Consider the following 26,649-nt stretch of genomic DNA (forward strand, 5'->3'; position numbering starts at 1 on the left):
CAATTCCAAGTTCGATTATAGTGTCAGTATAAAAGTGATAACATTCCCTAGACCAGTTCACATAGGGCTTGGTTTTCAGGCCTTTGACTATTTGGCCACCTTTCCTTAGACACATTCCAGCTTGTCAATATCCTTCCTGAATTGTGATATCAGGAACTGAACTTAGTATTGTATTCTAGGTGGCCTCTTGTATTACCATATTTCCTCAGATCTAATGCTCACCTTTTTTTTTTTTGCTAAATTACATAGCCAAAAGTGAGGTGTGCATTAGATTTGATGGCTAACTCACTAGCCTCAGCCTGATAGAGGGGCACGGCTTCTCAACTGGCTTCATTTACGAGACCTTCAAAACTGAGGGGGAGGTTTTGCAGTAGTCTCACTTATCCAACACTTGCTTATCGAACGTTCTGGATTATCCAACACATTTTTGTAGTCAATGCTTTCAATACATTGTGATATTTTTGTGCTAAATTCGTAAATACAGTAATTACTACATAGCATTACTGTGTATTGAACTACTTTTTCTGTCAAATTTGTTGTATAACATGATGTTTTGGTGCTTAATTTGTAAAATCATAACCTAATGTGATGTTTAATAGGCTTTTCCTTAATCTCTCCTTGTTATCCCACACATTCGCTTATCCTACGTTCTGCCAGCCCATTTACGTTGGATAAGCGAGACTCTACTGTATTTGTAAATGAGGTCTTAATGGGGAAGCTGCCACCTGTGCATCGCGCCTGTCTAAGACGGGTAGCAGAATGACTGACAGGCAAGTGGCTCTTAGGAATTCTGGGAGTTAAGGTCCAAAACACCTGGAGGGCCCAACAAGATGGCGCAAGCCCCTAGCCAAGCTTTGAAGCTGCAAGGCCATTAAATGCTAATCAAGGTGACTAATTGCAGCATTCATACTTGCAGCACTGAGTATATTCATTGCTATTCAACCTGGCCTAGCAAGGATGCCCTATGTAGAAAGAGGCCAGGCTTTTAAGCTGCAAGACTATTCAGTGCCATTCTAGCTGGCCAAACAAGAATTCCCTACAAAGGAAATAGCCAGACTTCAAAGTGGATCTTTGATTGAGGGTGCTACTCGAGCTCACCAAACAAGGATTCCCCTAGGTATAACACAGCCAGGCATTGAAGCTGCAAGGCTATTCAGTGCAATTCAACCAGAACAACAAAGGATTAATCTTGTTAGAAGGTGGTCAGACTTTGAAGCAGAGATACTACTCTGTACTATAGAAGATGACCAACCAAAGATTCCCCTAGGTAGCAAGCAGCCAGACTTTGAAGCGGTTAGATTATTCATTGCAATTCTAGCAACCCCAAAACACCTTCCCCTAGAATGCAAGTACCCAGCCTTCCAAGCAGCAAGCCTATTCCATTGTATTCCAGCTCACCAAACAAGGATTCCCATAAGAAGAAAATGGCCAGGCTTTGAGGCTGCAAGGCTATTCACTCCTATTCTACGTAGCCAACAAATGATTCCCACCAGCCACAGCAACTCGTGGCCGGGCACAGCTGGTATACTATACATTGTATCAAGTTCAGAAAATCCAATTAGTTCAAAATACAGCAGCCAGATTGGTTACAAGATGTGAGCATATTCCACCTATACTAAAGTCACTTCACTGGTTGCCAATTAGTTTTCCAGTAAGGTAAAAAGTGTTGGTTTTTACCTTTAAAACTCTATACGGTTTGGATCCAGGTTATTTACAGGATTTCCTTCTCCCATACAATCTTCCCCTTGGAACATCAATGTCCTCCGGGGGTGACTACTTCAACCAGAACTCAACTGATTGACACCCAGAGGACCTTTTTATTGACTGACATGCCAAAAGAGATTCAACAGCTAAATCAGCTGTTGGAATTCAAGACCCAATTAAAGACCTCTCTTTTCCAGCTAATTATAAACTGTGAATTTTAACCTGCATGTTATTGTTGGTTTTGTGTATATCTTGTAATATGTATTTTAATAGTACAGTAGAGTCTCACTTATCCAACACTCGCTCATCCAACATTCTGGATTATCCAACGCATTTTTGTAGTCAATGTTTTCAATACATCATGATATTTTGGTGCTAAATTCATAAATACAGTAACTACTACATAGCATTACTGCGTATTGAACTACTTTTTCTGTCAAATTTGTTGTCTAACATGATGTTTTGGTGCTTAATTTATAAAATCATAACCTAATTTGATGTTTAATAGGCTTTTCCTTAATGCCTCCTTGTTATCCAACATATTCGCTTATCCAACATTCTGCCGGCCCGTTTATGTTGGATAAGTGAGACTCTACTGTATTGTATTTGTTTAGGCCAGTGGTTCTCAACCTGGGGTCCCCAGATGTTTTTGGCCTTTAACTCCCAGAAATCCTAACAGCTGGTAAACTGGCTGGGATTTCTGGGAGTTGTAGACCAAATACATCTGGGGACCCCAGGTTGAGAACCACTGGTTTAGATGACGTTGTACCTCGCCTTGAGCCGCAAGGAGAAACAGGTGACAAATAAATGTATCATCATCATCATCATCATCATCATCATCAAATATTACTCTGCTATTGTATCTTTTATTGAGACTAGCTGGGGCCTCTTCATGCCTCAGGCATAAGTCAGACTAGAGCAGTAGTTCCCAACCTTTGGGCTTCCAAGTTTTTTTGGACTTCAACTCCCAGAAATCCCAGCCAGTTTACCAGCTGTTAGGAACTGTGGGAACTGAAGTCCAAAACACCTGGAGGCCCAAAAGCTGGGAATCAATGAACTAGAGAAACAATTACTTGGGGTAGGATGCACATCTGCTGTATTCCATTCCCTTCAGGTACATATAGCTAGGATCTTATTTATTTCAGTGGCAACTTCAGGATTCAAGCTCATCAAGTTATGTGGTTAATCGGCTCATCCCTCCTAGCTAAGGCTTTCAAAGCACGTGCCCCGCCCTTGTGGCTAAATGCCAGTGTTTCAAACCCATCCTGTTCTGGTCCCCAACCTGCCAGCCTTTCTTACAGATACAGTAGAATCTCACTTATCCAAGCTAAACGGGCCGGCAGAACCTTGGATAAGTGAATATCTTGGATAATAAAGAGTGATTAAGGAAAAGCCTATTAAACATCAAATTATGTTATGATTTTACAAATTAAGCACCAAAACATCACGTTTTACAACAAATTTGACAGAAAAAGCAGTTCAATATGCAGTAATGTTATGTTGTAATTACTGTATTTACGAATTTAGCACCAAAATATCACGATATATTGAAAACATTGACTACAAAAATGGCTTGGATAATCCAGAAACTTGGATAAGTGAGGCTTGGATAAGTGAGACTCTACTATATTTCTCTGACTTGCTATCACACATTTCCCCAGCAGATGGCATTCTTAGCCTAAATATACAGTAGAGTCTCACTTATCCAACATAAACTGGCCGGCAGAACGTTGGATAAGTGAATATGTTGGATAATAAGGAGAGATTACGAAAAATCCTATTAAACATCAAAATAGGTTATGATTTTACAAATTAAGCACCAAAACATCATGTTATACAACAAATTTGACAGAAAAAGTAGTTCATTACACATTAATGCTATGTAGTAATTACTGTATTTATGAATTTAGCACAAAAATATCACAATGCATTGAAAACATTGACTACAAAAATGCGTTGGATAATCCAGAACGTTGGATAAGTGAGTGTTGGATAAGTGAGACTCTACTATATACAGTAGAGCCTCACTTATCCAACATTCGCTTGTCCAACGTTCTGGATTATCCAACTCAGTCTGCTTTTTAGTAGTCCATGTTTTTGTAGTCAATGTTTTCAATACATTGTGATGTTTTGGTACTAAATTCGTAAATACAGTAATTACTACATAGCATAACTGCGTATTGAACTACTTCTTCTGTCAAATTTGTTGTTAAACATGATGCTTTGGTGCTTAATTTGTAAAATCATAACTTAATTCGATGTTTAATAAGCTTTTCCTTAATCCCTCCTTATTATCCAACATATTTGCTTATCCAATGTTCTGCCAGCCCGTTTATGTAGAGACTCTACTGTATATATATTTAAATAATTTTATTAGGGATTTGCAATTGTGTTACAAGGCTAAAAGTATATTGGGGGGGGGGGGGTAAAAAAAGGATATGGGAAAAGAGTGCAGGAAAACATATCTGGGTAGGTAGGGGTAAAGGTAAGGGGAAAAGGGGAGGTAAGATTGTGAGGGTAAGAAGTCAGGGATGGGGGAAAGGTTTGGTCCTCCATTCTTTTTCCTTACGGCAAGATTAATTTTGTAATTCTATTGTATGTAGTCTGGTCCATTTTTCTTCTGTTTGACTATTTTTGACTATTTCTCAAACTTATCCCAGTTTGTTATTCTAATAGGTTTCCCTCTGTTTTCTTTCAGGAGGAAGGTTAGTTTTTCCATGTCATATATTTCTTCTACTTTACCCAGCCAGAGTTGTTTTGTTGGGATATCTTCCAATTTCCATTGCTTTGCAAATATCATCCTCGCTGAAGTAGTTATATACGTGAATAAAATATCATCATTTATATCAAAATCTGTCTCTGCGTCAGTAATTCCTAACAAATAGTATTCCGGTTTCATCGGGAATTTTTTGTTTAAGATTTTTTGTGTTTCTTCAGGGATTATTTTCCAATATTTTTTGTTTTATCACATGTCCACCATATATGGTAAAAGGATCCTTCTTAAATTTTGCATTTCCAACATTTGTTATTGGAGTTTTTATACATTAAGCCTAATTTCTTCGGAGTTATATACCAACAGTGGAACATTTTGAGCCAGTTCTCTTTTAAATCCGAGGCGTAAGTGTATTTCAATTTTTTTGTTCCACCATTTCCCATTCTGCTAATTTAATCAAACGGCCAATGTTTTTCGCCCATTTTGTCATGCAATTTTTTATTTTTTCTGTTTCCGTGGACCATTCTAGTAATTTATTATAGATCTTTGCTACTACCTTCTTTTTTGTCGATAACAGTTTGTCCCAAAAATCATCACCTTCATGAAATCCTGTTTGAGCATCTTTAGCAAATTGCTCTTTTATTTGCATGTGCTGAAACCAGGATAAGTTTTTATACAGGTATTTTATCTCTTCCTGGCTCTTTACACACTAATTCCCATTCTTTTTTGTCAAGAGTTTGTTGTATCTTGGCCATTTTGGCCATCCTAAGAGATTTCTTTGATTGGCCTCTAGTGGCGAAATCCACATAGGTGTTTTGTTATACAATTTTTTCTTATATCTTTCCCAAATTTTAATTAGCGAGAATCTGATGAAATGATTGCCTACGTTTTTTTTCAACTTTCCTTTTTTTGTACCAAAGGTACATGTGCCAACCATGTCTTAGATCGAAACCTTCCAAGGTTAGATATTCTCATTGTCTAATGTTGCCCATTCTTTCACCCATTATAAGGCACACGCTTATAAGCCTCCCCTATCTTTTAAATCTGTCATAATTTTGTATTTTATTCTCAGTTTTTTATTTCTCCATATAAATTTGGACAATTCTTTATTCCATTCATTGAACATTTTTAGGTTTCGAATTATCGGCAAGTTCTGAAATAATACACACGTTTAGGTAGTACGTTCATCTTTACCACCGCTATACGTCCCAATAGGGAGATATTTACATATTTCCAGTTTTGTAAATCCTTGTTGATTTCTTTCCACTTTTCTTGATAATTGTTTTTTAACAATTCAGCATTCCTCACTGTGATCCATATTCCCAGGTATTTTATTTTCGTTACCACTTTTATACCTGTTTTTTCTTGAAGGTCTTCTTGGTTCTTTCTTGATATGTTTTTCATTAATAGTTTAGTTTTATCTTTATTTATATAGAAGTCCGCCAATTCGCCAAATCTTTCTATTTGATTTATCCAATTCGTTATCTCAGTTCTTGGTTTTTCTATAATACATATTACATCATCCGCAAATGCTTGTAATTTAAATTCCAGATTGCGTATTTTGGTCCCTTTTGTCTGCTGGTCTTGTCTAATATTTCTTAAAAGGATCTCAAGGGCAAATATAAAAATCAGGGGTGATAGGAGACAACCTTGGCGGGCCCCTTTTCTGGCCCATTGCTCTGGCTCATTATTCTGGCCCATTGCTTGTCGTAAATAGCGCTTATAGCATTTGTAATTATTACATATTATATTTATAATCTTATATTATCTGCTTAGAACTGCATTATATGAGACCCCTTCTACACAGCTATATAAAATCCACACTGAACTGGATTATATGGCAGTGCAGACTCAAGGCCCTGTCACACAGCTATATTACTTGCGAGGGCATTGCAAATTTGATAAGGATAGCTCAAGAAATGAGGGCGGGAGAGCCCTGTAAAAGTTCCCCCCCCCCTTCGGGTTCCTTTTTTTTGGTGATTGCGCATGCACGTCCGCCATTTTAGAAACATTTAGAATCATTATGAATTTTTGGAAATATCCGAAATTTTTAGGTGAAAAAAATCGGAAATACTTTCTATATCGAAGCGCCAGCGCCCCCTACTTTAAGCGCCCCCTACTTTAGAAACGAGAATTGAAGCATTTATTTCATCGACCGGACATGCCTACTACCTACCTATAATTTCATTCCTTTGCCAAGAAAAAAAGTTTTCTATTTATATTTCTCTCTGTGCTCTAAAAAGAAAATAAATTCCTAAAAATGAGGGGACGACCATTATGAAACTTAGTGGGATAACAGTAGTAGATGTGTCCTCCAGTGTGGTTATTTTCATCCCGATAGCCCTAAAAATGATGGGAAGAGGAGCTCAGGATCCCCTCCTCCCCGTCATTGCTGCCTATGGGACAGATCTAGTTGCATTTTTCGGCTGCAGATAAAAAATAGCTATTTGTGCACCCCTTTTCAGGATGTGCGCAAAAACAGATCCGAGGGTCTTGTGAAATTTGGCCAGCAGAAACTGATTGAGGTTTAGCCGAAATGCACAAGCCTACCTCTTACTGACAAAGACACAGAACATTGTCATCATGACTTATTGTCATTGGAGCATCAACTTGCATAAAGAAGTCCAATTTCCTTTGAATGACACCCAAGCTGGCAGCCATCACTCAATGTTTCTGATTGTACATGATATTTCAACAATAAGCGGAATGATTTCTGAAGCAAAACAAACAGAAGACAGAGTTGTGGATTATCACTTCCAAGATCTTGATATGAATTTTATGAAAACTAGCTAGGTTTTACATGTTTTACTGCTTAGTATGTCTTAAATGCCACGTAGTTAAATATGATTTGAAGGGATACTCTGCCACATTGTTCAGACATCATCTGTTGCCTATTAAATTTGAACTGCTTGCATTTGAAAAATGTCAATTAATCAATATTCCTTCCTTAGCCATAGTCTGTAGGATATTTAAAAATGACCCCATTTTGGAAAGCCACCTACTATCCTTAGTAATTTAAAATCCTGTTACCCAGCCATTCTTATATCAAGAAATGCTGAATTTATCATGCTATTTCAATACAACAATTTGAAAAGAAAATGTGCATATTTTTGTTACAAAGAAAAATAAAGACCACAGATCAATAAATACAGAGCTTTTATTTATCAAGAAGTATACAGCAAGAAAATTACACACCATTCCTAAAAGCAGGATTCTTCCTATGCATAATATTTAAATGTCAGACAATAAGTCTGAGACAGTTCCATGCAATTTCCAATCATAACATCTAATATCATTTTCCAAAAAGCTCACCAGTGGGTTAGATATCTAGAGAGAGAGAGAGAGAGACGGTTATCAACTGCAATGAAATTAGGAACCCAAATCCTCATTTATAGAAAAAGGGTGAACATCAAATGAAAATACATTCTTTGTGTTTTGTTATGATCAAGGCTTATTTCAAAAAAATATTTCTCAAAAAGTACAGTAAATGGCACAGCAAGATTCCCCAGCCTCATCTAAAACTTTATCTCATGTACATTCTGTTCATTTCAAAGAAATGTGTGAGCAAAATTGCAATCAATACTGTCCCGGCTACACATAAATAAAAAACAATCACAAATAAATTCCTATATTTTGACAATACCGTTTTTCTGATAAATAATGAAATATTCTTTTAAAACTCAATATAATCTCAATCATCTACTCACAATAGACACCCCTAAGATCACCCTAGTCAGAAAAATAGCATGCAAAAATTGGGGGAAATAACTCAAATGTGATGGTAATGTGACATCTCTCTCTATGCCCATATTGCATATACATTTTTGTTTTGTCTCATCACATCCTAAAACTAACAAGAAAGGCAGCTCTTTTAGTTTGTCTAGGCAAAAACTATGTTTATATAATACTACACATTCCTGTTAGCCCCCCCACCCGTCCCCAAACATACACACACAGAGCCCACTTGGCATTCTCTGCTGCAAGAAGGAAAGTCTACTATCCACCATAGTAATGTCATTATTCCTCCAAAAGAATTGTTTCCAGTTCACATTGGACAGATCCAGAAGTGCTGCTTTTTCTCCTTCTCCTTGGAAGATAGTGCATTGCTAGCGCATTTTATATTCATTTGATACAGAAGTTTCACAAAGCTGCCCTTTAAAATCCAAGTCTATTGAGAAATCCAGATCACGCTGTAATGAAAACGTAGATGTAAGATTTAGCTAGACAGTATCTGAACTATTTTGGTGAACAATATTGGCTCACAGCAGTTAAGGCAAACAAGTACCGTATATACTCGAGTATAAGCCGACTCGAATATAAGCCGAGGCACCGAATTTTACCACGAAAAGACTGGGAAAGCATTAACTTCAGTATAAGCCGAGGATGGTAAATTTCAGAAATAAAAATAGATACCAATAAAATTACATTAACTGAGGCATCAGTAGGTTAAATGTTTTTTGAATATTTACATCAAGCTCTAATTTAAGATAAGACTGTCCAACTCTGATTAAATCATTATTCTCATCTTCTTCTATGTAAATATGCTTATGTATCCTTTTAATAATAGAGTAAAATAAGACATGTAATAATAATAATAATACAGGAAAATAATACAAGTAATAATAAATAGACTAAAATAATAAATGTAATAATAATAATAATAATAAGAAGAAGAAGAAGATCAGAGTGAAATACTAAATGTATTAACAATAATAATAAAAATAGAGTAAATAAATGTAACAGTAGCAACAATAATAGAGAAAAATAATAAATGGAATAATACCAATAATAATAGAGAAAAATAATAAATGTACCATATATTCTCGAGTATAAGCTGACCCAAATATAAGCCAACCAGGACCCTCATTCGAGTGTAAGCCGAGGGGGGCTTTTTCAGTCTTAAAAAAAGGGCTGAAAAACTAGGCTTATACTCGAGTATATACAGTAGTTGTTTCCTAGGTCCCGAAGGTCCCTTATACACAGCTGTATAAAATCCAGATTATCTGACCCTTCTATACTGTCATATAATCCAGATTAGCAAAGCAGATAATCCACATTATCTGCTTTGAACTTGATTATATGAGACCACACTGCCAAATAATCCAATCCAAAGCAATTACCATGGATTTTATATGGCAGTTTAGAAGAAGCTTCAGATAATCCAATTCAAAGCAGATAATGTGCTTCGCACTGGCAGGGAAGGATTATGATAGTTACTTAGCCTTTTGTTCAGCCTAACAGTCTACAAAATAGAAGATTCCCCAGCAGATAGAGAAAACCTATGTACAGCAACCATATGTGTAGGAACAAGCTGCCTGAATTAACGTGTTTCACTCAGGAACCCGCTCAGTGATTGCCTACAGACTTTTTATGAAATTCAGCTATATTTTTTTCTTCTGAACCAAATCAGAATTGTATCAAAAAGTCCCAACCCTGCTATAAATTCTGCCATCCCATCAGCAAGTGGTTGAGTTAGTGGCAAATGTTTGTCTGTTTTGTTTTAATTATTTCGCCACTGCGCTCCATGCAGTCATGCCGGCCACATGACCTTGGAGGTGTCTACGGACAACGTCGGCTCTTCGGCTTAGAAATGGAGATGAGCACCAACCTCCAGAGTCAGACATGACTGGACTTAACGTGTGTGCTGGGTAGGGATGGGTAAAGGTTAGCAGTGGAACAAAATTTGAAAAACTTTCTGTTCCTAGTTTGAAAATGTGATTTCCTGTTTAACTTTGTGGTACTTACTTTGAAAATAGTTGTTATACTCCAGAAATATTGTTTTTGTGGCTGCCACAAACTATGTTGAGTCGGTTGAGACTCTAATATATTCATTCAAAAACTAGAGCAAAATGTGCTAAAAGATGTTTCGCACAAAGTGTTTGCAGTTTAATAAACCTTTTCCATGTTTTTATGACAGAATGAATAAGGAAATGACATTTTAACCCAGGAACAAAAAACGTGTTACATAGTATTATCTGTCCCAGGAAGTCGATTATGTATTTGGTCCATGTGTAATTTCAAATACCTTTCAAGTAATGTCAAATACATTTGCTCAATTACTGTAATGTTTGGAAAACAGCTGTTAAAGGGCTTCTATGTTCATTCAGATATAAAATACAAACCTACCTCATTTTTTACATTCTGTTTCATGGATATGGTTCCATAGATTTCTTCACCTCTTCTAACAGTTAAATAATCCTCTAGGTAAAATACTGTTTGCTTCCAATGTGTGTAAGGAGCGTCTGGAGCTACAAAAGGAGACATATTATAATTATCTGCATTTTAAAAGTTCAGTTGCTTTTTTATCATGTCAGAAGCAACTTAAGAACATACTGTAAGTCATTTCTGGTGGAAGAGAATGTCCATATACAGAGACGTTGCCCAGGGAATGCCCAGATGTGTTACAATCCTGCTGGGAGGCTTTTCTCATCTCCCCGCAAGCTAGAACTGACAGACCAGAGCTCACCCCGTCTCACAGATTCGAACTGGCAACCTTCAGGTCAGCAAACCAACCTTCAGGTCAGCAGTTCAGCCGGCACAAGGTTTTAACCCATTGTGCTACCAATACAGGTCCTAATTATCACAATGTTTTTAGAACTACTGAGCCTAAAGAACTCTGAAAAATAGCTGGGAAGCAAATAGTGAATGAAGAGCCACAAAGCAAAGGCTGTGGAAAAATCTAGTTCAATATGCACAAGAAGCCCCAACAACAATGCCTTACACATGTGAAGATTTGTAGAAGTTGAGCATGTGATCAAGGAGGTTCAACAGCCAGCCTAACCACATTTTATTCTGTTCGTAAATAGCATAGTATTTTAATGAAAACAAGCTAGCGGCAACAATCACAAACCACATGTGAACATAAGCCAGCAGCAGTGTGGAGTCCACTCAGTACATTGCACTGTATGTATTTCTCAAAGTATCTTCAGGGCATAGATGTGAGCATGTGTTGGGTGCCATGAGGTCCAGGCCCTCAGGGAACAAGTCTCTTCATCAGAAGCCATGTGTTGTTTATATCAATTACTAGGGTGAAGTGAGTAGTGGTGTATGTCAGAACTAGCCATGTGAGGAAATGTGGCAATTCTTGGTGGCCAAATTTAGGTGCATAGGATTGGATACATAGAATAAAGGCCAAAGTTGTGATGTCTCAGGCACCTTTGGCCCATGACCCCGCAGCCATCATAGATCAAACTGAAGCGGATTTGGGCTTTCTTCCATCTCAGCAAGATTCCGTCTCTTTCCAGATGTCTCCTGTTGACATTTCCGTGCCAGAGCCAATTAGGGACGCCCTTGAAATGGAGCCTGGTTCTCCGGAAAGTTTGGTGTTTGATAGAAGGGCTTTTCTCAAAACAGATCGCTCCCAAAGACAGATTTTAAGGAGAAGCGCGAGATTAGCGGAGAGAGGCGATTGTGGCTAAATTGGTTCTCTTGGGAAGTTTCAGGGAGGCAGGCATCTGATGCGATTTGAAACAGCTCCGTTCTGTGGGAAGATTTGGGGAGTCAAACACCTGCTTGGGGGGAGCTCTTGAACTTCAATAAAAGTTCTGCGCTGAGTTTTCCCTATCGCGGTGTCAACGTGACTATTGACTGAAGAACATTGTCTCTTGTTCCTGAGCTTCCAAGCGGCCCACCGGCGCGTTTACTCACGAGTAGTCTGGGAGTTGCATCCCACTCCTTGCCAAGTTTGGACTGCGTTTTCAGATCCATCACGAAATACCTTGCCTAGCCTTGAATCCTTGTTCTGGACTTTACTTCAAGAATCTTCCTGCAAAACCTTGTTCTTTCCCCACTCAAACTTCCAAAGAGTTTGAGTGTTTTTCGGTTATTTGGATTATAGACTTTGGACTCTAATACTGGACACATAACTTTGTTTTATTGGACTAATTTTGATCTTTTCTAAAAGGTCAACTGCTTGACTATATACTCTGCTTATTTTTGTTTAGAACTTTTATTGCTTTAATAAAGATATTAGATTGTTTATTGGCCTCCATGTTGGTTTCCAGTGTTCACGCTGCTTAGGGGTGTTACAAAAGTCTCCAAGAAAGCTGTGTCTAAAATACATCTCAGAGAGCTACTGAACTGGAGGTATCTCAATGCATGGATCAGAGATAGTAATATAAGATAAGGGATTTACATTTCATACACGCTGGACATTTTTTCACAGAAGCTGAATTTATACAAATTCCACTTAACATTTGTACATATTCAATTTAGCATGGAAAAGGGTGACAGAAAAACCTTCAAATCCAGAAAGCAAACAAGTCTTGGGGAGTTTCTAGTTTGGGTTGTACCAGCATTAAGGGATAAAGATGAAAATATTTTTGAATTCTAGCATGCAGACATGATGGGAATGGATGATGTAAAAAGCTGAAGGTCTTAAGGAAAAGGTGCATGCCAAAGATATTTGGAAATTGGCAATATCTATAGATATTTCTATGCTCATTTCAAAGTAATTGAAACAAACCTCCAATGAAGAAGAGTCTAACAATGTGTTGTCGAAGGCTTTCATGGCCGGGATCACAGGGTTGTTTTATGTTTTCCAGGCTGTATGGCCATGTTCCAGAAGTATTTTCTCCTGACGTTTCGCACACATCTATGGCAGGCATCCTCTGAGGTTGTGAGGTATGGAGAAACTAAGCAAGGAAGGTTTATATATCTGTGGAAAGTCCAGGGTGAAAGAAGCACTCTTGTCAGTTGGAGGCCAGTGTGAATGTTGTAGTTAATCACCTTGATTAGCATTGATTAGCTTCATCTCCTGGCTTCTTCCCACCTGGGGGCATCCCCAGTCCAGAGTGGTCAGCTGCTCCTGTTTGATTCATGTCTGGAACTCCTCTGCTTTCAGAGTGTTGCTTCCTATTTACTGTTCTGATTTTTGAGTTTTTTTAATACTGGTAGCCAGATTTTGTTCGTTTTCATGGTTTCCTCCTTTCTGTTGAAGTTGTCCACATGCTTGTGGCTTCTCTGTGTAGTCTGACATGATACTTGTTGGAGTGGTCGAGCATTTCTGTGTTATCAAATAATATACTGTGTCCAAGTTGGTTCATCAAGTGCTCTGCTGTGGCTGATTTCTCTGGTTAAGTTAGTCTGCAGTGTTTTTCATGTTCTTTGACTCATGTTTGGGTGCTGCATTTGGTGGTCCCTATGTAGACTTGTCCACAGCTGCATGGTATATGGTAGACTCCTGCAGAGGTGAGAGGATCCCTCTTGTCCTTCGCTGAATGTAGCATTTGTTGAATTTTCTTAGAGGGTCTGTAGATAGTTTCTAGGTTGTGTTTCTTTATCAGTTTGCCTATGCGGTCAGTGGTTCCCTTGATGTATGGTAAGAACACCTTTCCTCTGGGTGGATCTTTTTCTTTACTCTCCTGGCTTGCTCTTGGCCTTACAGCTCTTCTGATGTCCATGGTGGAGTATCCATTGGCCTGTAGAGCCCAGTTTAGGTGGTTTAATTCACCTTGGAGGAGGTGAGGTTTGCAGATTCTTTGTGCACGGTCTGTCAGGGCTTTGATTGTGCTCCTTTTTTTTCACTTGGGTGATGGTTGGAGTTTTTATGAAGGTATCTATCTGTGTGTGTAGGTTTTCTGTAAACTGTGTGGCCCAATTGTTGACTGGGTTTGCGGATGATCAGAACATCTAGAAATGGCAGTTTTCCTTCCTTTTCTTTTTCCATGGTGAATTGGATGTTTGGGTGGATGCTGTTGAGGTGGTCCAGGAACTTGCTGAGTTCTTCTTCTGCATGGCTCCAAATGGTGAAGGTGTCATCAACATATCTGAACCATATAGTTGGCTTTTTTGGTGCTGTTTCTAGGGCTTGTTTTTCAAAGTGTTCCAGTAGATTTCAAATGCTTGGAGCTTGGGGCACAATTAACTCTGTATACAGCCACAGTTGTTGCTTTCTGCATTACATTAATTGTTATTTTTAACATTTGTTTCATTTTTTATCACCTTTCTTCCAATAATGGGACTCAAGATGGCTACATCATAATAAAATAATACAAATTAAAAACAATATATATATATATATATATATATATATATATATATATATATATAGAGAGAGAGAGAGAGAGAGAGAGAGAGAGATACATATACTTACACACACACACGTATACACACATGTATACACACACACACGTTTAAACATCAGGCAGTAGGCTGGGCCAGTCACTTCAGGGGAAAATGAATAGGTTAGGAAGACGAGGCACATAGTGCAAAGCAGAGGATAGGATTATGCTGAAAGAAGGCGGGGAGGTGAGGCAGTGGTAATGGGGTTTCTTTTTTAGGTGAGCAACAAAATTTGGTGCTGCGGTGTGCTACTGCTTCTGTGGCATTGCTACTCCACAATGCCCAATGGAAGATCTGATTCTGCTGCAAACAAGATGTTGAGATTCATCTACAGCAGTGGTTCTCAACCTGTGGGTCCCCAGATGTATTTTCCTTCAACTCCCAGAAATCCTAACAGCTGGTAAACTGGCTGGAATTTCTGGGAGTTGTAGGCCAAAACACCTGGGAACCCACAGGCAGAGGCGGTCCAACCATAAGGCGAAATAGGCATTTGCCTGTGGCGCCATCGTCCCGGGGGCACCATCGTCCTGGGAGGAGGGCACCACTCTCCACCTCCTTCTCTTTCGGGCCTTCCGGCCAGCGCAGACTCACCTTCGCACCACGCAAGCCCACCTTTGGGGCCTTCAGAGGTTGTGAGGTCTGTAGGAACTTGGAAGCTAGGTATGTGGGGTTTATATATCTGTAGAAGGTCCAGGGTGGGAGAAAGAACTTTTCTTTGAAGCAGGTGTGAATGTTGTAATTAATCACCTTGATTAGCATTTAATGGCCCTGTGGCTTCAAGGCCTGGCTTCTTCTTGCCTGGGAGAATCTTTTTTTGGGAGGAGTTAGCTGTCCCTGATTGTTTACTGTCTGGATTTCTTCTGTTTTCAGAGTGTTGTTCTTTATTTATTGTCCTGATTTTAGAGTTTGTTTTTTTTAATACTGAGGGCTATTTGGGTTATCTAAGTCCACACTGCCCTATATCCCTGTTCAATGTTTAGTGCTAAATTTGCAAATATAGTAATTCCTACATAACATTACCATGTATTGAACTGCTTTTTCTATTGATTTGTTGTAAAACATGATGTTTTGGTGCTTAATTTTTAAAATCATAATGTAATTTGATGTTTTATAGGCTTTTCCTTTATACTTCCTTATTATCCAACATTTTCGCTTATCCAACACTTTTATTTTTCAGTGATTGGTTTGGGGGGGGCGCCAAAATTCTGTTCGCCTACACTTGAAAAATACCTAGGGCCGGCTCTGCCCACAGGTTATGAACCACTGATCTACAGGGCTTCACTACTGTGGTATGACTAAGTAAGATCTTCACAGTACCATATCTTCTAGATCACTGCTTCTGAAACAAGGAGTCCCAACTGTAAATGGGGTCGTCTTAGCCCAGTTTTGGGATCCTGAAAACTTTGGCAACACACACACAATTACATGTACAGTGTTCTACTTCGCAGGTCACTTTTCGGGGATTTGCTGTTTTGCGGTTTTTAAATAAACTCTAAAAGAATATTATAAATCATAAAAAATTGCAATTTACGCCTAAGGAAGGGAGGAAGGAGAAGCCAAAGGGAGAGAAAAGGAGCCCAAGTGGCAATGGGAGGAGAAGGAGGCGATTGGTTGATAAAAACTTAAAATAGTGTATAATGTCGCACCCCAAGGCTGTATAGAACACCTTGAAAACCACACTGAAGCCCAGAATATAAGCAATCAAACTGTTTATTGTAGAATATAAGCAAGCACAAGCAAATAAAGTTCCAAGTCAATAGAGTGGATGAACCACCAAGCAATGTACTCATCTGTCTGAAATAGAGGTCTCTCTCTAAGCCCAGTTGTTCTCTTCCCCCGCAAGCTGTTGGTCATGAATACTGTGCGGTTGCTGCTGCTGATGCCGCTGTGGCCAAACGGGTGTTGGGTTTTCTCTTTGCAGGATAATCCTTGGCAAAATGTGTCAATGTGAGATTTGTGTTATTATTATTATTATTATTATTATTATTATTATTATTATTATTAAACTTTATTTGTACCCCGCTAGCATCTCCCGAAGGACTCGACTTGTGTAATGAGAGTGTTTAAATGTAATTTGTGCCATGCTTGTATTGCAGATTACATCATCCAGAGTGTGTGAAAGTGTGTAAAGAGTTAATCACTAATGAGCTATGATGACCTTGGTGTGTGGCTGGAACTAGGGGGGATCCAGACACAAGAGTATGTGCATCTATCGCATCAGTTCAGTCTGTCTTGAGTTTGAGTCGAGTTTGAGATCTGTTGGAGAACAGATCAGTCCTGTGTTTGTTTGTCATCTGCAAGAGTCTGTTTGTGCTGTTTACTGCTTCATTCAGTAAAGCTTTGTATATTGCTTTTACTAATGTCTCAAAGTGTCGCTTCACTCTGCGCTCCATTGTTTTTCATACTAGTACTGCTGCGCTACAATACTCTGTCAAAATGTCCCCCGACCCCACAGTACCCACATAGGTTAAAAAAAAAAAGGAGTTTCTCCACAGCATCAATTTTGGGCCAAACATGGCCTAACTGCATCGGTTCTTCCTCATCAACTGGGGCGGTTGGTGGTGGTGGCGGGGCCCGCCACACCAGGTGCGGTAGGAAACTTGGAGCGGTAGAGGTTTTACCTGAAGTGCGCCCACTCAACCGCCGAGTCCATTGCTGCCGAGTGGCGATCATTGCCTCAGTCCGTAGGCACAACGCGATAAGTTTCTCCAGGGAATCAGGAGGGTTGGCTTGCACCACCTCCTTTTGCATCTTGATATTCAGGCCCTCTCAGAATGGTATCCTCAGAGCCGCATCATTCCAGCCCACATGTTGAGCCAGAACACGAAAATCCGCAATATATTGTGACATAGATTTCTCCTGCTGGAACAGGCGCCGAAGCTTATGGCCAGTTGCGTCTTGAGTGATTTGACCTCTCCAAGTTGCTTGAATGTGATCCAAAAACTCTTGGACTGTATTCAGCACAGTAGACTGGGTGTCATACAGGGCTGTGGCCCACACTGCCGCAGGACCTTCCAGGAGGTTGTACACCATGGCCACCTTCAACTCCTCCCGAGGAAACTCTGCTGCACGAGCATTCATATACACCAAGCATTGGTGTCTGAAGACCTGGACCTGGTGTGCTTCTTCAGCAACTTTGCTGGCAGAGCCAATGGGGGAGGGTGCCCCCCCCCCCCGCTTGTGTCCGAAGACCTCGGAGCTCGCCCTCTTGATGGTGTCTCACATACGCTGGTATTCATCTTGAGGAATCTGGAACTGAGGAACCGGGACTGGAGATGCAGGCGCTGCCGCCCCCGCTGCTACGCCATCCTGCATTCTGGGGTTTCGTTCTTAAGGTGCTTTGGAGGGGTGTCAAACTGTCGCACTCCAAGGCTGCATAGGCACCTTGAAAACCACACTGGAGCCCAGAATATAAGTAATCAAGTTGTTTATTGTAGAATATAAGCAAGCACAAGCAAATAAAGTTCAAACTCAATAGAGTGGATGAACCACCAAGCAATGTACGTATTTGTCCTAAATAGAGGTCCTGTCAGGATGTGAAAGCCTAGCACACATAACAGCTGAACTCGCCACATCCCGTCAGAGCAATGGGGGCTGGGAGATAATCTAAATGATAAGGGCCACATGGCTAGGAGGATGGGTTTTATGGCCTGCTCTGGTTTTTCAAGCCTGGGAATGAACTACATAACAGATACGTGTGAATATGGAAAGGGGGGAGGGGGGTAGGAGGTGGATATACTCAGGGTTTGGCGGGAATACATTAGTTCTAGCTTTGTTTTCAACTTGAAAAGAAGTTCTTCAATAAAGCGTTTCCACGTAACTGCCTGTGTGAGCCTGCATTGAGTCCTATAGCTTTCAAAAGCTGACAGGTCCAATAAAGTCTCTCAAGGTTATAATCCAAACTGGAACTGTGCTTAGTCCCACAAAATGGGAAAGGAAAGTGAAGTCTTACCTGTAGAAAACCCCATTTTCTTGTGGCACTTTGTAAATTCTACATTAAAGTATGTGACCAAAGCATGGATGTAATCATTACGCTGAATTTGGAGGCAAAACGTAGACGTGAAGGCCAGCTCTTCCAGCTTCACTGTATAAATATCCACTTCCTATATTTGGGGCAGGAGGGAGAGAGGATTGGAAAAGAAACAGAGCATTATATGAAAGAACATCACCAGGTTAAGGGATATTTTAATAGAATCACAGAATTAGAAGAGATCACAAAGACTATCCTGTGCAACCTCTTGCCATGCAGAAACTCACAAAGAACTCTTGACACATGGTTATCCAACCCGTGCTTAAAAATCTCTATGTAAGAGGACTCCACTACACTCACAGGAAGCATATTGCACTGTTGAAAAGTTCTCACTATCAGGTTGTTCTTCCTAATGTTTTGGTTGAATCTCTTCATGCAATTTGAATCCACTGATCTGCTGCAGTTCCCACCCTTGGCTCATACTTGAGTTGGTAAGTTTTCCCACTTTTTTGTGGTAAAATTAGGTTCCTCGGCTTATATTCGGGTTGGCTTATATGGTAATACAAAATATGTTATGTTTCAAAGAAGACTTTGTTTTATCTCTGAGTGCATATTTTAACTAAGAGGTTTAAAGGGAGTGTATTTTTGGGGGGCAATTTAAACTGCAAAAAAACAAGCATCCTCTGCTAACCAACTATATTTTTGTAATGGCATGTATTTACCCTTGGCAGACGTGGTTCTTCAGTTTAACAGCTGAAGTTACCTGTGTGAATATCACTTATTAAAAGAGTTGACTTCTAACAATGGCATGCTCCTCTTGACTAGTGGTTTTCCAAAGATGGTCTCCACATATTTGTGGAGATTCACATTTGCCAAAAGGATATGTGCACATAGACTGAGTATAGTTATGTTCCAATAGCTTATCCAATAAGTTATGTTTTGCAATAGGTTATGGAATGACCAATACTAATACTCTCTTCTGATGCATACTGTACTCAACTAACTTCTAATGCATACTGGCTACTATGCTATGCTCAACTATACCGACTTCTAAAATGGAGTCTCAGTCTGAATAGTCTCAGATCTGGTCACAGAGGTATGTAGTCCCTCCCACAACTTCAGACAACAAAAAGTTAAGGTAAAATATATACATACAATATAGTAAGCAATTTCAATTATATACATACGGTAACAAATAACTAGTATAGGAGGCTTGTAGAAGGTTGCTATTTCAACAGGAACAGCACAATCTAAGAGAAAGATTCTGGGGGAAACTACATAAAAGAGGACTAAAGGAGGCATTGTTTCACTTTACAGTACAAGCTATTTTCAAAATTACATTTGAAAGGTGTAGTTTAAACTGAAATTTGTTTATCGCATTCCTTTCATGGATATTTTACAGCCCTAGCCATTCTCTATATAGCCCATAACCTTCAGAGACCCGCTTGATACTGTGTTGATTGAGGGAAAAAGAAAAGACAAAAGACTGATTTCACGTTGAGTATATAAAACACTTTGAAAATAAAATTGCTAGTATTGTAGTGCTTGCATCAGTTCTTTCATATGATCACAGTAGGAATACAGTGTTCTGTTCTGGTTACATTCTCTAAAGGATAAAAGTGGGAAAGTTGCAGAAAGGGGCAATCCAAATGATACAGGGTAGTTGTTCTAGCCTTTGGGGGCTTTTGAGGTCAGACAAAAAGTGAATAAACAACAGTGGTGAATAAAACTATGCATTATATGCAGAAAGTTGGTACTGAACAAGTACACTGTGTCATACAATAGATAGAACGTAGTCACATTGTGAGATTCAGTTAAACAATGAAATTAGTCACCAAAGGAAATGGTGACCTATGTTAAGTTGGAGAGGTTTTAAAAAAGAAAGGATATTGTCACAGAGGGTAATACCGCCAATGGCTGTTATTCATGTTGGATATACAGCATGTTCCTTCCAGTAGCAGAGCCTCTGTTTATCATAACTGGAGAGTATGAATAAAGGGGTGCTTAAAGTTTCTTTGCTTCTATCACTGCCAGAACTTAAAATGCCTCAAGTCTTTTACATTTAAAATTGTAAAGATTTGTTCTGCACTCCCAAAATATCTAGTGTCTACTCCAACAGACAAGACATAACTTCCCATATATTTAGTTCAAACCCGCATCCTTGCAATTTTCACCATTTGGTTCTAGTCCTTGAGCAATATAGAGTACCTGTGAACACAGATGAATACCCATTTGAGCAACACAAAACAAGAATATTCTCTCTTTTGCATGACAACCCTTGAGGTGTTTGAAAATCACTACCCTTATTTATTTTCTACTAGCTTGGGGACTCGGCGGTGCCCGGGTCATTTGATAAAGGCACTGTTTGCCCGTGTTCCAAGTGTAGCCTAGATCCAATATCAGCTAGGTTCAGTGGGTATGGGTGAACTATAACTCCCATATGCAAGTCCCATCATCCATGGTCCATCCTCCTCCAAATAACGCCAGGATGTAGAGTGTGTCACGTGCGTCAAGTTTGGTCCAAATCTGTAATTTGTATCAATTGCAGTTGTCTCAGGAAGTAAAGTGAAGGTCCTGTAAGTCCCATCATCCTAGGTATGTCCCCCTCAATCTGCACCAGGACGTAAAGGGGATCATTGGGGTTTTGTGTGCAAGGTTGGTCCAGTTTCGTCACTGGTGGGCATCACAGTGGTCTGTGGGAGTCAAAGCGTTTGAAAGTACTGCAAATCCCATCATCCGTGGCCCATCCTCCCCCAAACGGCACCAGGTTTTAAAGGGGATCATGGGGGTATAAGTGAGAAGTTTGGTCCCGATCTGTCATTAGTTAGAGTAACAGTGATCTGTCAGAGACAATGTGTTTGAAAGTACTGCAAATCCCACAATCCTTGGTTCATTCTCCCCCAAAGTGCTGCAGCAGTTAAAGTTTGTCATTTGGGATATGTGTGCCAAGTGTGGTGCAATTCTGTCATTCGTGTCAATTGCAGTGGTCTCAGGAAGTGAATGAAGGTACTACAAGTCCCATCATTCTAGGTATGCCCTTCCCCAATCTGGACCAGGATGCAAAGGGGGTCATTGGGGTTCTGTGTGCCAAGTTTGGTTCAGTTCCGTCACTAGTGGGCATCGCAGTGGTCTGTGGGAGTGGAAGTGATTGAAAGTACTGAAACTCCCATCATCTGTGGTCCATCCTCCCCCAAACAGCACCAGGACAAAAGGGGCATCATGGGCATTCTGTGTGCCAAGTCTGGGCCAGGTCCATCATTGCTGGCGATCGCAGTGGCCTGTGGAAGTGGCGGCCAATCAGAAAGCTGCCACATACATACCCACATGCCTACAAACACTGACTTTTATTATATAATAGCTTGGGGACCCAGCGGTACCCGGGTTATTTGAAAAAGGCATGATTTGTCTGTGACCATTATTTCTAAGTGATTTATAGCAGAGATCAGGACCTTAGCAAGGCTGCCAGACAAAAACTGAGCGAAACTTTAGGAAATTATCTGGATTTGTAAGAGTCTAGGGCAGTAGTTCTCAACCTGGGGTCCCAAGATGCTTTTGGCCTTCAACTCCAAAAAAAATCCTAACAGCTGGTAAACTGGTTGGCATTTTTGGGAGTTGTAGACCAAAAACATCTGGGGACCCCAGGTTGAGAACCACTGGTATTGGGGAAGGTCATTAAAACTGATTACTACAACTGTGGTCAGAAATTGCATAATGGCCAAAATCTGGTCAGATAAATGATCTCTCCCAATTCAATCTTACCTCCTCACCTACAGATCATCTTCTATAATCTAATATGGGGGAAAGGATCTAAAGCCTGTCCATCTGATATAATCTGAAACGGATCCATTGTTACCATGGCAGCAATAAAATCTTGAGTTGTACCAACAAGGTGGCTTTGGCATATATTTTGCCCAAGATATAAAACTATCTCTAAGATTACTTCACTAGCTTGCTTAGAGTGACTGTTAGAGCAGTCTGGGCAGTATATTATTCTTCTCCGTTTATTTAAAAAATATTGATTGACTTATTGATTACTAACTCTCAGAATATGAATCTTGTTTCCAGGTTGCCAACACAAAATGCATAATTCCTCACTGCTGGATGAAACATCTGAATAGGAGGATGGGATCTTTACGGATAATAGTGACCAATATTTTCCCAATTGAGCCAGTTGTTGCACTCAGTATCCTGACAGATACATCTGAGAGAGTTACACAACCCACTTTATCCAGATGTTTCTGATAGATAAGCCAGGTTGAGATGCTCTTCCTGCACTACATCATGGCAAGTAATTTGTTTTTCCATTTGTCAATCTACCATTTGGTAGCAGAACATTTAGGTTTGAGTGAACCACAGTAACAATACTAGTGTGTCATAACTGGAGGAGAAAATAGTGCACGGACCATCTACTTTAGCTCCCCTGCATTAGACATACAATAGAGTCTCACTTATCCAACGTAAACAGACCGGCAGAACGTTGGATAAGCAAATATGTTGGATAATAAGGAGGGATTAAGGAAAAGCCTATTAAACATCAAATTAGGTTATGATTTTACAAATTAAGCACCAAAACATCATGTTATACAACAAATTTGTTAGAAAAAGTAGTTCAATGCACAGTAATGCTATGTAGTAATTACTGTATTTACGAATTTAGCACCAAAATATCGCGATTTATTAAAAACATCGACTACAAAAATGCGTTGGATAATCCAGAACGTTGGATAAGCAAGTGTTGGATAAGTGAGACTCTACTGTATTTCCCTTCTGCCACCATAGTATGATGACATATTGATTAGAAAGCTGGATGAGCACGTGCAGCTTATTAGCAGTGTGAAAAAGCAATGGATTAACACAAAATATCGCAATCTAACAGACTGTCACAAATATTTTAAAAATAAAGTTGTATTAGATTCATATTTTTAAAAGGTCCAAACCTTTATTAAACAGCTGTTGGTCACCACTTGCTTGGGGTCTACAATGTCCACCAATGGCTCCTTCATGGCAACATCCCTGATACAGGTCATGTCAAAGCCGTATACATTCTCCCACCCTGTCAAAGCAAACAAAAAGGTCAAATGTAAAAGAGAAAACATTTGCTGTTTGCATAAATGACTTTGCACAGTACATTAATATTAGAAGTGATCCATTGGGGAAAAAACCATCCAGAATGTTTTTAAGTTCAAAAATAAGATCAAATTTTGTTTACATTTTCCACAAATTTGAGCTAAAGCTACATATTTTATAACTCTATAATCTATGGCATATTTTTAGTGTATTCTTTACAGTGCTGTTAAGTGTACGCAGCCGCAATCCTGAACAGGATCATTGTACAAGGATGGGAGTAGATTAAAATCTACATTTCAGGCAGTTTTTCCATCAATATGTGTTTTCCTTGAAGTAGCTAAAAATAAGGAAAAGAAAAAAATCCAACTGTCATCTCCCCATTTTTATTTTGAAATAAAAATAGATTGGGAAGAATCATTGACCCTCCCCAATCCTTGCGTGGTTCCAATGAGCACTGCCAGTCCACATAGCATCTCAAGTTCTAATATAGTCCATCTAAAACTGGCAAGACTGTGGAGTGCCTACACCGGCACTCCAGGAACCAATTCAAAGCTGGAAAGGTGGCTACAAAGATCCATCTGATTCAAGGAGTTTCTTTTCTACCTCCTCTGGTGAGATGTACTGAAAAGAAACAGTCTATCAGCACTGGGCAAAAACAGGGCAAAGGAATAAAAGGAAATTGAGTGTTCCTTTGGGGATGTTGTGATTACTTCACCAGCAGGAAGGTGCTTGTTTACATTCTGGTGGAGCTGTGTATCTGGTTTCTTTCTCTGAATGCTTCAGGACTAGCTCTATCCTCACAAGCACTTCACGTTTTCATCAGATTCCTGCATTGGGTTGTTGTGTGTTTTCCGGGCTGTATGGCCATATCCCAGAAGTATTGTTATATCCCAGCCAGCCATGGCTTCAGAGCCTGATCAGGAGCTGAACTCTGACACAGATGAAGCTTATTATGACTTTTCATCCAGTTCTGAGAACCCTTTGCAGCTCCAGGTGCCTGGAGAAATCAGCCAGGAAGAACCGTTAATTGGAAGGGAGTCTCCTACTTTTCCTCCCTTGTCTGTGTCAGCTCGCCTGAGAATGTGGATTTTAATCGAAGAGAATTTCTGAATTGTGAGAGAAGCACAAAACAAGGCCTTCGTAGAAGTCAATGTCTGGCGTCCTGAGGGGATAATGGTTAGAGTTCCCATGGGAAGGTTTTGGGAGTATTGCTCTCCCTATTTTGGATTCAGTTTAGGATCCATAAAAGTGTTTTGCTCGGTGGCTTCTTTGCGGTGTCAACTTTGCTCTCCTTGAGGGAGGTTTTTCCCGACTCCAGCTCCTGTTTGTTTCCAAGCCGAGTTCCCAGTTCCGTCGGGTTGTGCCATGCCACGACTCTCGAGTAAAACCAGACTTCAACCTAGTTCCTGCCTTATTTCTAATCCAAGTTTTGCCTTGGCTTTGTCTAAGTTCCTGTCTGTTTGTTAAGTATTCTAGTGGATTTGAACTTTGCTATTTCCAGCCTTGTTTCCTTGTTTCAATTCAAGAACATTCTAACTGCTTTGGAGTGAACTTTTGCCCTTCAGACTTTGGACTATAATATTGGACATGTTCTTTCACTTTATTGGTCTAATCTTTGACTTTCCTAAAAGAGCTACTTCCTCCTCAAACTCCATACCTATTTTCATCTTGATTTATATTTGCTTTAATAAAGATATTATATGTTATATTGACTCCTGTTTGGTTTTCGAGTACTCATGCTGCCTTGGGGTGCAACAGTATTCTCTCTTTATGTTTTGCCCACATCTATGGCAGGCATCCTCAGAGGTTGCGAGGTATATGGAGAAACTAAGCAAGGAAGGTTTATATTTCTGTGGAAGGTCCTGGGTGGGGAAAAGAACTCTTGTCTGTTGGAGGCCAGTGTGAATGTTGTAATTAATCACCTTGATTAGCATTAAATAGCCCCTAGCCTGGGGGAATCCTTTGTTCAGAGTTGTTAGCTGCCCCTGATTGATTCATGTCTGGAATTCTTCTGTTTTCAGATTGTTGCTCTTTATTTACTGTTACGATTTTGGAGTTTTTAAATACTAGTAGTCAGATTTTGTTCATTTTGATGGTTTCTTCCTTTCAGTTGAAATTGTCCACATGCTTAGGGATTCCTGCATTGTTCATATGCTAATCAGTTTCAGCTGATTTTATTGCTCGATCTCCATTAAGTGTTTTTAATACACTGTTTCCAGCTGGAATCATGCTGCAACTTGCATTAAGAATGTACATTTTGTTGGTGCCCGGACTGTGAGCCAGCTTCAAATTGGATTTGAAAGGAGTCCTTTGTTTGCCTGGCTTTCGCTCAATCTTGAGGCTTCTTTTGGTGTTTTAGTTTTCTCTATTCACTTTCATTCATTGGATGGACTTGGTTTGGAATATAATTTTCTGTATGGAGCCTATTGGTCCTAAAATTATGGCAAGGCTTCAATGGGACATATCAGCAATGGCAGTGGGTTTGGTTTCACCTTTTAAAAAGTAGGACTTCCTAATGCGCTATTAGGAATTTTCATATATAACCTTTATATGAAATAACTGCTGATGCATATGGATACCTGCCAAGCTGGCAACGTTCAGTACCAGCTACAAAGTTAAGTGAGGATCAATGCATCAAGTGCAAACACATTTCAAAATGGTATACTGCAAAGTGCTTCCAAGCTGAGTTGTATTCACTGGTTCTTTCAAGTTTTCTAAAGACTGTACTAAGTGCTTTTTAAGCTTGCTGAATGTCGATCGTTGAACAAATAGTCTCCTAGGGGAAAGTACACTGGCTCTGTACTTTTGTGATAAAACACAAAGAATGGATAGCTTAAAAATAACTGCCCTTTCAAAAAAAGGAAAAAAATCTATATCAAATGAGTCAAATCCCATTAGTGTACAGAATGCCCCATTAAATTTAAAATTATTTAAAAAGAAAGAAAGAAAAAGAAAGTTAACAGGAATGTACTCTGTTTATACTGAGTAAAATAATGGTTCTAGAGCTAATGTGAGAATTTCTAAATAGTATGAAAGCATAAAAGCAGGTGACATGAATTGGAACCCTACCAAAAAAAATGACAAAGAAAGCCATACAACTGGCATCATGGTACACCAGATGAGCTTTTCATGC

The 26,649-nt window shown here is 39.5% G+C and overlaps 1 protein-coding gene across 1 annotated transcript in view; it reads right to left on the reverse strand.

Annotated features, from left to right (window-relative positions):
* Nucleotides 1–7,556: 7,556 nt before the first annotated feature.
* Nucleotides 7,557–26,649, reverse strand: part of prmt8 (protein arginine methyltransferase 8) — a 79,308-nt gene continuing 60,215 nt past the window's right edge. The window contains exons 7-10 of the mRNA XM_008111341.3: nucleotides 23,387–23,502; nucleotides 18,432–18,582; nucleotides 10,544–10,665; nucleotides 7,557–8,607 (exon numbers count right to left, since the gene is read on the reverse strand). Coding sequence (XP_008109548.2) covers nucleotides 8,524–8,607; nucleotides 10,544–10,665; nucleotides 18,432–18,582; nucleotides 23,387–23,502 — 473 coding nt within the window. The 3' untranslated portion in view covers nucleotides 7,557–8,523. The remainder of the gene's footprint in view (nucleotides 8,608–10,543; nucleotides 10,666–18,431; nucleotides 18,583–23,386; nucleotides 23,503–26,649) is intronic.

The sequence above is a fragment of the Anolis carolinensis genome, chromosome 5 (genome assembly GCF_035594765.1).
Source record: "Anolis carolinensis isolate JA03-04 chromosome 5, rAnoCar3.1.pri, whole genome shotgun sequence".
Taxonomy (NCBI): Eukaryota; Metazoa; Chordata; class Lepidosauria; order Squamata; family Dactyloidae; genus Anolis; species Anolis carolinensis.